Source organism: Monodon monoceros, unplaced genomic scaffold, assembly GCF_005190385.1.
Source record: "Monodon monoceros isolate NGI ecotype Baffin Bay Population unplaced genomic scaffold, NGI_Narwhal_1 Super_Scaffold_21, whole genome shotgun sequence".
NCBI lineage: Eukaryota > Metazoa > Chordata > Mammalia > Artiodactyla > Monodontidae > Monodon > Monodon monoceros.
The window spans coordinates 13800964-13811556 of record NW_021703778.1 but is presented as its reverse complement, the minus strand read 5'-3'; the positions used below and the strand labels follow the sequence as shown (position 1 = coordinate 13811556).

The 10593-nt window shown below is 43.2% G+C and overlaps 1 protein-coding gene across 2 annotated transcripts; it reads right to left on the bottom strand.

Moving 5' to 3' along the window:
* Positions 1–2726: 2726 nt before the first annotated feature.
* SKIDA1 (SKI/DACH domain containing 1) lies at positions 2727–6001 on the bottom strand. Of its 2 annotated transcripts, XM_029238933.1 has the most exons (2): positions 4955–6001; positions 2727–4714 (listed from the first exon to the last, which is right to left on the bottom strand). In XM_029238933.1, the coding sequence occupies exons 1-2, from the start codon at positions 5630–5632 to the stop codon at positions 2882–2884; spliced, it is 2511 nt and encodes an 836-aa protein (XP_029094766.1). In that variant the 5' UTR covers positions 5633–6001; the 3' UTR covers positions 2727–2881. The 2 variants fall into 2 exon arrangements, with proteins under 2 accessions (XP_029094766.1, XP_029094765.1); XM_029238932.1 differs by having other exon boundaries at positions 2727–6001.
* Between the last annotated feature and the right edge of the window lie 4592 nt (positions 6002–10593).

Below are 10593 nucleotides of genomic sequence, written 5' to 3'. Positions count from 1 at the left end.
TCAATGGAGGTAACTTTTGTTTTTCTCTCAATAAGGCTTAACTTTTTGAACAAATGGGACATTTATAACATCTTAGAAAATCTAGATATTGTCATTAATCATAAACCAACCAAAATGAAGTAAACTGCACTAAGAATACAGCAGAATAGGAAAACAGCTAAGGGGCTCCCAGAAATTGAAAGAATACCTTGAATTTACAAGTTACTGAATACCGTTTGGTACACTTTCCTAACAGAAGCCCCAACTCAGGTTTTGCTGTGGTTGGCTGTCTTGTGGTAGTACTGTGGGGTGAAATTTGTGTTGACTATTTCATTTCTTTCCTTTTGATGGTATCACTCTGGAATGCCTCGGCCTCCATGCTGCTCATTCTTCAGTTCCTATAAACTGAAACTATTGATTCTCTGAGGGCTGGAGACCAAGTGTCAAAGCTGGAGGCCAATATTTTATGTCAAAAATTCCGTAGGGTATATTTGTTTTAAATTGTGCTCATTCCATCTCACAGTCCTCCCACACCCAAGATCCGTAAGCTTCAAATATATTCTTAATTTATAATTTAGGCACAATGATTCCATAGCCAACAAGAAAAGTACTAGTCTAAATGTAGTAGTCATACTTTGAACTTTCTTGACTTAGCAGTAATTAAAGAGTAGAAATTACAGACGTCCAGTGTGTGTATGTCACACTTTTTACAGATTGATTTTGCAGGACAACTCACTGCACCCAAATTCTGTATTGCCTTCCAAAGAGGAAAGAACTGACTGAGAAGCCAATGGTTCAGCTTTCTGGAGTTTTAACTGTAACTTGTACCGGTCTTTGAAATTACACAAACATGAATTCAAGGATAACATCCCCCAATTTTTGCTTTGACCATATCTATCATCCCAATAAAAAAAAAAAAAGATCCATTGAACCTACATCTGGCAACATTCAAGAAGGAAAGGAAGGGAGGCAGTTCAAAGCATCTGTTTACTCCATCCAAATGTATTTGGATGCAGGTACTCTCAGACTCTGTCCTTTACAATAAGAGTAAAACCACAGAGCATATACAACAATTAGGGCTGAGACCATCCAGATCTATCTGAAACATTTATAGACAAAAGGAAAATTTCAAAGGGAATAGGAATTAAAAGGTTAAGAAAAAAAAACTGAATTTCCATGAGAACTAGTGACTTAAATTCACACAGTAAACATTTCATTGATGTTTTGTTTTCTGATTTATGATCTATATATGCAACTTCTTAGGTTTAAGATGGCAAAGATCTGAGATATATAATTTGTCAGACTAGGGGAGGTGGACCCAAAATTATTAGGTTTAACTTTCATCAAAATAGCAAGTGATCTCTGCTTCACTTTCTTAAACCTGAAACTTTTTGCAATTGATTTGTAACAAGTGTGTAAAGTTTTGTTGTTATTTAGGAAGAAATCCACCAGTGTTTTGCACAGAACCTGACTGGCCTCATCACATGGTGTTACAACAAAACATTACACCCAATAAATGCATTTCTTTCAGGCAAAAACATTACAAGTGAAAATGTCAACAAAACCATTCATTCCTGTTAACTGTTCTCCAATCTGGAATAAGTAGAAATGTATGGAACCAGGAATTTTAAACAGTGTTTTTAATTGAAAATAAAGCTAAAGCATGCTTTTCAACAGTGCAAATTTCCATAATTTTGATTTACTGCTTCCATCATCACAACATAGTACACCAGCATGGCCCTCACCAAGGGCTAGACCCTAACCATTTGCATGTTGAACTACTTTGATTTCAAGTGCAAATATAGATAGTCACCTCTGATTGTCACTTGCAGTAGAAACTCTCCTGCTCTATACACAGGATGGTCTGAAAATAGAAGTTTAGAGAGATGCAGAGAAAGCAAAAGGTAATAAAATCCAAGTGCCTGAGTTCTGGTACCAAAAAGCCCTGAACTAACTGTTATTTTTCATTTGGGGTTTTCTTATACTTCTGACCCATTTTACTTTTCTCGGTCGCTTTTACTGCTTTGTCACTATAAAGAGACCATAACATATTCTGCTATTAAGAGAAATATTTTCATTGTTTTGCAAGTTTGAGGAGTCATGTTCAGACCACAAGGTAAGCAGGACAGTAGTAAGAGTCACCTAATTTAAAATTTTGGGTAAGAACACAAAAAAGGAATTTTCCAATCGCAAGGAGTGCCTGTAAAAGTAAAATCACACCCTTTACAAAAAAAAAAAAAGAAAAAAGACAATATTATATTTACTTTACTCAGTATATATGAGGCAGCTTTTACCAGCATTCAATCAGGACTCCCCAATATTTCCACTCAAAAAAAAAATAAGTGCAATGACTCTTGGAGAGGAAATGAGGGGAGAAAAAGATACCCCACAAACAAGAGCTCCAGTAGAGAACACTTTGGGCTTTCTTGCTACCTCACTGTGTAACCATGTAACCTAACAAACTTTCACTGAATTAACAGTTACACTTTCAGGTCTGAAATCTAGTGCATAAACTTAATGGCTCATTGTAATATTTATTATTCAACCTTTTGACATTTATTTGTAGCAGTTGAATTGAGGTACCAGGTGCATTATTAGCATTGAAACAGTAAAGTGTTCCAGCTCTACCGTAATAACTGAGTTTTACTTGAGTCTTTAGCCTGAAGTATAGTCTGTGGAATGTAAACCAACCCTTCTCCCACCCCCCCCCCCCCCCTCCCCCAAAAAAAAAAAAAAAAAACCCGCAATGGAAAAAAAAGTAATCCGATTTCTGTCTTCAAAATGCGATAAACCAGGACTCCAAAAGGGGTGTAACACATTAATGGACTTGTACAAACCATCCTGTGCAGTTTACAACAAAAGGAAGGGAATATGGTTCAAGAAAATATCTTCCAAAACACTTTTATGAATTAAATTTCCTGAATTTGTGACTAGGTGGAAGAGGTATTGCAGAACCGCCCAGCTGCCATTTCCATATAGGATGGGCCTTGTGAGGAGGTTGGGAATCCTTAGTGGTGTTTAAGGAATACGCTGGCCACAAATCCCCATCCTTCCCAATAATGAGTGATGGTGGACAAGGAAAATTTGCCATGAAATTAAATGGCCTTTTCACTGCTGATGCTACATTGCTGGCTACCTTTTTGCGTCTGTTTATAACTGTAAAATCATCCAGTGTTCCTTCATGTGTCTCAGTTTTACCTGTAGGACGAGGACTTCTAGCTGATTTCAGATTTGGTTTGACTGGAGGTGTCTGAAGTACAGGTCGCTTTCCCAGTACTAGTGTCCGGTAATTTTTTCTCACCCTGGCACCAAATTTATATTCCCCATCCTCAGGTTGTGGAGAACCTAAAGTGCATGAAAGGCCCTGACTCTGAGCCAGTGGACTTAAGGAAGGAGCTTCTTTTTCAGGGCAGGCAAAACCTTCCTTGGCTGTGGTTAACAAGGCGTCCTCCTCTTTACTTTCAGTCACACTGTAAAACTCACCCTTTGTATCATTGCACTCGCACTTTAGCTTATTTGTAATAAGGTCAGGTTCATATTCTTCATTAGCACTACTGTCTTCTACTTTGATTTTAATATTGTGCAGAAATGGCAATGTCTTGTCGCCTGTGTCAGTGCAGGGATTCTCGGCTTTAGTTGCTGCTGCTGCTGCATCCACCTCGGGATCAGTTGGCGAAGAGGGCAAATCCGTAGCAAATTCAGCGCAATGAGGGATTTTGGAATCTTTTTCTGAATTTGCTGCCACTCCCGAAGAATCATTACTTAAGAACCTAGCAGCTATTGTGTTGTTATCTGCACAGTATGTAGTAGGAGTTGCTTGTAGGCATTTCCTAGCCTCTCGGAGTATTCTTTGTTGTGGAAATGCATTGTTTGTCTTTGGGCTAGGTGAAGAGGCCCCCTCCGCCAGGCAGTTAATTGTCAGCTCAGTTCTCTTTACAGTACTGGGAATTTCAGAGTGTGGGAATGTAATCTCAGATACCCTATCGTTCCTTATCTCTGTGAAACAACTCCCCAGGCTGGCCGGGCAGTACACCGGAGACGCTTTGGGGGCCCAGCTCTGCAGATTCCACTCCTCGGGCGACTCCGCTTTGACACTACTCTTGAGGTCGGGAAGTCTGCCGGCATCCTCGAAAGCAGCGGGTTTGGTTGCAGCGGCGGCGGAGGCCAGATGGTACAAGAAGTTGGCCTGCGCCTGCACGCTGGGAGGCTTGCAGAAGCTGGTGCGCCTGAAACGGATGCTCTGCACTGACACTTGGCTGGAGCCGGAGCTGGAGTCCGACTCCGTGGACGAGTCCTCCTCCTCCGAGCTGACTTCACTGGAATCCGAGGCCCCACTGCCCCCCTCCTCCTCGTCCTCCTCCTCTTCCTCCTCCTCCTCCTCTCCCTCCTCCTCCTCTTCCTCCGAGGACACAGAGTTGCTGGAGCTAGACAAACTGGAGCCAAAATCTGAGTCGTTGGCTGCATGGTCCGAGTAGGAGCTGGACTCGGAGTCGCTGCTGCAACTCTCGGGAAAGCTGCCCAGATGGGGCTGCGGCCGGTGGTGATGAGGGGGGTGGTGATTCGGCTGCGGCTGCTGGGCCCTGTGGTGGTGGTGGTGATGGTGGTGGTGGTGATGGTGGTGGTGGTGGTGGTGGTGGTGGGGAGGCGGGCAGAAGCTGTTAACCAGATGAAACCTCTCCAGGCAACTGGCCCCGGCGGCCGCGGCCGCCGCCGCGGCCGCCGCCGCGGCCGCCGCCTTGGCTTTGTAGGACCTGGGCAGCAGAAGCAGGCGGCGGGCGCCGGCGTGGGGCTCCAGCAGGCAGTCTTTGGCGCCCCCGCGCTTGCGCTTACACCGGTAGGTCAGGCTCACGGGGCCTCCGGCGCTCGCCGCCGCCTTGGGTTGGGGCCCGGCCGCCGACGCCTGGTAGTAGGCGGCGGCAGCGGCGGCGGCTGCGGCGGCGGCGGCCGCGGCGGCTGCGGCGGCCGCGGCGGCAGCCGGGTGCTTGCTGCACAGCAGGCTCCGAAAATAAGTAGGGTCCGAGTGGAAAGCGACGTAGTTTCCCTGGAGCGGGGCAGTTTCATAGTTTAGAGGGGGTTTGCAAGGCGAGCGCACGATTTCCGGGTAGTGCGAGCCCGGATATTTGCTAAAAATCTGAGGTAGATGGGCGGCTGGGCGCACGACGGCGGCGCCCGGGCGCGGGGACTGCGCGCTGATTGGCAGGGGCCGCGCGGCTCCACTCAGGCCCCGCCAAAGTTGGTGCTTGTCCTTCCAAAAACCCGGGCGGGGGCTGGCGGCGGCGGCGGCGGCGGCGCGCTCTGGCGGCGGCGCCTTTGTGGCCAGGGCCCGGCCGACCCTCCTGCGCTTGGTCTTGAGGACGCGCTCGGTTTTGCAGGAGGTGTAGAGCGCTTCCACGTCTTCCCGGGAGATGAGAGTGCATTTGGCGGCGTGGAAGGCGATGCTGTTGATTGCCTTGAGTTTCCGCAACTCCTCCAGATCGCAGTGGTGCTTTTTCACTTTCAGATGATCCATGCGCTTGTGCACGGTCGTCCTCGGGATGTTTTTCAGCAGATCCGTGAAGACTTGGGAGAGGGCAAACATTTGCTTTCCTTTAATGATGAGGTAGCCGAGCCTCACGCCATCCACCTCTTCAAAACCTGACTTCAGGTCTCCCATCTCGGGCACTAAACGATCCCCACCATTTGCAGTAAATATATACGTGACGCATACATACACATGTATGTATGTTAATCCTCCACCAGATGCTGCGTGTGTCTCAAGGCATCCTGCTAATAAAATAACAAAGACTGTTATTCCCGGCGAAGGGAGTGCCAAACTCTAGGCGAAATTATTGGGGGGGAAAAAAAAACTATGAAATTACACTGACTTGATTCTTGCTTTTTTTTTGGTTTTCGTTTTTTTAAAAAAGAGGGAAAAAACCATCCGGTTTCTGATCTGCCAGTGTGTTGGTCTAAGTCCCCGATGCAGATCAGTACCTGGGCCCCTCTATTCCTTCCTTCTCCATTGGAGCACTATGATAATGGAATGTGAAGGGAGAAAGAGAAAAGAAATGCAGCTGCTATTCCCGCCGCTGCTTTAGCTACAAATAAAATGACAGAGTGAAGTGAGCTCGTCCGGAGACACCTTCATCAATTAATTCCCCTAAAGCCAGCGCTGATTGGACACTCCTGACAGGTGATGCAATAAAAATTGATATTCCACCCCTTCCCCCCAAAATCTCCCACTAATTAGCATACCCTTATACTGCCACCTCCCCTCCCAAAGTAAATAATACAGTCGGTATATAAATCTTTCCATTAAACTATCGGAGCTCAGAAACAGGCTGACTCACAGACTTCATCAGAAGCAGTGTGTGTACGCTTTAAAAAAAAAAAAAAAGCCCTGTATATTCGCCTTTAAAGGAATATTGCCTATTTTTGCTTTATTTGCATTTTACCGCTATAGCTATTATCATTTCAAAGAAAAGCAGTTTTAAAACATTATCAAGCCTAAATACATATACCCCACCCCCTTGTCCTTTGGAAAATGGAGCTTAAGTGAAAACGTGCAGAATAGCCTGGTATTTCCCTTATGGGAGTGGAGCAAGGAGCCCGGCTGGGAGCTCCAAAGTTAAATCCGCGCGGTGAACCACCCCAGTACAGACTTACGTTTTGAATTTCTCTCGATTATCCTTGTTCCCCCCCCCGCCCTAAAATGCCTTTTTACAACCAGAAACAAAGTTATTTGACCAAGGAAGCAGTTCAAGGCTCCAGCTCCGAAACACTGTAACAATTCAACTGGATTTTGGTTCTCTGCTGGGGGGTGGGGTGGGGAGGAGGTAGTTTCACGTCAGACCCATAACAAAGCATAGATAAGCCAGAAATGTGTACACTTTTCACAATTAACCAGGCTGGATTGGAGGCGGGATGGTCCTAGAGTCCCCAGCACAGCCTTAGCCAGGGTCCTGTTCACGACAGGTCAGAATTCCATGGAGCAGATTGCTTCTGTAGCAAAGAAAAGAAAATGTAAAACGCCCAAGGTGCTTCCATAGGTTTTAGGTAATAACGATGAAAAGAAAGTGTTGATGTGCGATGCAGACTATTTCAGTGGCCTGTGATGCTCTTGGTTGGTAGTTTAAATGAATCTTCCACAACTCCCAATTTTTTCCCCATGAAAGCCAAGCATCTGCTTAAAAAAAAATCACTTTGGATGAATATCAATATTGTTTAACCTCTTCTTAGTCAAATTAAAGTATTATTTTGGTGTCATTTTCAAGGATATCCAAAATATTGCCAAATGAGAGCAAAGGTCTTCCCAGTCGCATTACCACGATCCCAAGGCGGTTTGTTGGCTGCTTTGCAAAATTCAGCAAAATCTTCTTAACTGTTCGGTGTTTGGAACTACAGCATAAATGCAACTCAGGCATTTATATGTTTCCTTGTTCTTCCAAAAATAGACACATCCGTGTGCTTAAAAGAATAAACGGATATTTCTGAGCCTGCAAGAAAAAAAATGTACAATAATTTCTTCCTTCACATTCAAAAGTTCCAGCTTCCCCTGCTCTGGTCTGGCTAGCACAAGCAGGTATGGCTCAAAGAGAGAGAGAGACACAGAGACACAGAGAGAGAGAGAGAGAGATTAAAAACCGAGGAATCAGACATACAAAAAGGTAGTTTGCATGAAATGAAATCTCGGCCATAGTTCCCCACCCCCACCCTCATCTTCCTTGTAATTTCCCAGGAATTTTGAAGAGAATTGGGAATTTCAAGAAGTGCATCCGGAAATTAAGGAAGCCTATTTAAGAGAGCCTGTAACTCAGAGGTTGGGATTTGAAAAGTCAGCCCTGGACTACTGTTGCACTCAGCACAGATGTAATCGCCGCTCTTCAACTTAATCAATGTGTGTACAAACCACGATGTCTACTTCTTGCCTTTGAAATCTAAGGCTAGCATTTCCATCCAAGAAATCAGAGCTACAGCAAATTACATTTTTGTCCCTTGAATGAGAGAAGGATCATTGAATGGATCTCGTGATATTTCAGGCTTTAAACGTAACGGAGAGGCAGCAATGAACAATGCCTCGTCACAGCTAATACCATCCACCGAGTTGGCTTTCTTTTGCATCTGGATCTATCACACCGCGTTTTTCTCTTTCACTTTCGCAGGAGGCAAAATGGTAAAGGTTTAAGCAGAAAGCAAAGTTTCCAGGAAAAGCAGATGCTGGTGTTTTTTTTTAAGTATAATGACCAGAGTCTACTGCAAGCGACAATAAGGTCGTTTTAAAATTCCTCCTGATGCACTTATATACTGCCAGCCCTCTCCCTCCCACCCCACCCCGTCCAATTCCCCTCCCCCAGCTTTAAGATTTCCACCAAAGAGTCAAACAGCCAAGAAATAGTAAACTCAAAAAAAGCCTCTGAGAAGACATTACAAAAGGTTGGCTAGAGCATTCTTTTTTTTTTTTTTTTGGCCAGGTAGTTCTAGTTGTTCTCAATTCCTATTTAGATTTACACACACACACACACACACACACACACTCCTATTCCTCCTGCACAAGGCAACATGACTTAGTAACCATTTCAAAATCACCTTTTCCTCTCCTTCCTCCCCTTCCACCTTTAAAATACTGGCAATATGGGTGGTTTTTAAAACTAACAGAATAGTATTTTTTAAACTAAAGTTACAATCTGTTGGGTCAAAAGGAGAAAAATAAAGGCCAAAAGATTTGGGAAGTGGGTCTATGTATACAATTTATGCGAATATCTTTGTATGTGCACTCAGGTACCTTCACACTTATACATTTTTAATACTCCTATTACACATATTTCTTCTTGTCTAATACATTCTTTTGTTCCTTTAACTTCCCCATCGGGGTGTGTGTGTGTGTGTGTGTGTGTGTGTGTGTGTGTGAAGGCGTGAGCGCGCGCGCGCGCTCACGCCTTCACACACACAGAGAGTGTGACAGACAGCTTTCTTGTGGCCATCAGGACACGTTGTATATCCGGGGTCTTCTCCAGGCACATTGGGGGTCGATCCCGATAAAAAGATCTAGCAGAGGCCCCTGAGCGCTCACACATGAAAGGCAGGGGACTTTAAGATGGATTTGCATGCACACAGGGGATTTCGATCAATAGCTACCAACATTTATGGCTTAGATTATTAATGTGAAAGCTGGCCAAAAGAATGGGGATGAAAAATTAAAGGTGTCTGTTATCAATTATGCTTAAAGTTATGCAATAATTTACTTACTTTGCCTGGATGTGCAGATCCAGATGTATAAAGTACTATTCTTCAAAAGCCAGGGGGTTTCTTTGATAAATATGTTGACCATGTCAGCCGCTTCTACAATCAAAGATGAACCCAATTCAGATGACGGACTGTATTCAAATTCTTTTTTAAGAAAGGATATATCAACTTCTATGTTTCTCAAACACATATACCTATGTGGGTGGATACGCCCAAATTAACATTTATGTGTATATCCATCTCTGAGGGTCCAGGGGATTACTTAACTGAGAATTTAGGCATATATATGATATGCATTGAGTTTGTTAATTAAATGCAATTATTTAGTCAGTGAGGAATGCATAACCTACACACTATCATAAAAAGTGTTTTAGCTTTGAAAACAAAGCTGCTTGCTAGAGGAAAATCCTCTGTGGCAAATACAGACAGAAATACATAAATGTCCACTTACTTCTGCATTTATTGTAAAAAATCAGCACTTTCAGTTTTTAAAGTGATGGGCTATGAAAACATGAACATATTTGTCTTTACTTATCCTGTGCTGATGTGCTACATTTATCTTCAAATGTTCTATTTTGATTTATTTTCACTGTATTTTATGTTTAAATACCATTGCAATTCAGTCTGACCTCTTTCCTCTGGAGCGAAGTAATGCACACGGCATTTACAGTCTTTTAAATGGTTAGCTGGGAAATGCAATAGCAATTTGCAGAAGTAGTTTACTAATGGGGAAAGTTCTTTTGAAAACCTGAAGGAAAACCTAAGAGTACTTTTGCATTTCTACACTACAATGTCATATAATTAAAGTACTGAAGAGCATTAAAATAATCCTTTCCCTTCCCAGCCTTCACCCATACATACATAATTTAAATGAGGATCGCCCCCCCCCTCCCAACCCCACCACCATCACCTAACTCTTCACCATATACATTTGTTTTAGTGATTGCTGGCACATTTTGTTCAAAATGAATTCAGACAGAAAAGACTAAGGAACATCACAAAGGCCTCAACAATGTAAGTATACTGGTTAGAAGAATAAAAGAAGTCCCTTGTACTGTTAGCCAAAAGTAACTATAATACTTACAACATAACAAAGTCTAAAATAATAATAATTTAAAGTCTTATATGGCTGAATTAATTGAGGATATAGGACAATAAAATCTTGTGTGAGAGTCAACATTTCCTTACCTAAATTTATGTCATATCACATGTTCTCTGCTTTTGGGGAGAGGAAAATGAGAACGGAGGAGGAGGAAATGGCTAAATTAAGGAACAACTTAAATTATAACTCAGTACATTTTCTTTAATATTTTTCTTTTTTGTCTCATCCAAACAAATCAGGGCAAGTCTCCAAAAGGGCCCATCCTTCTCTTCTTAGGCATTTAAAAATTC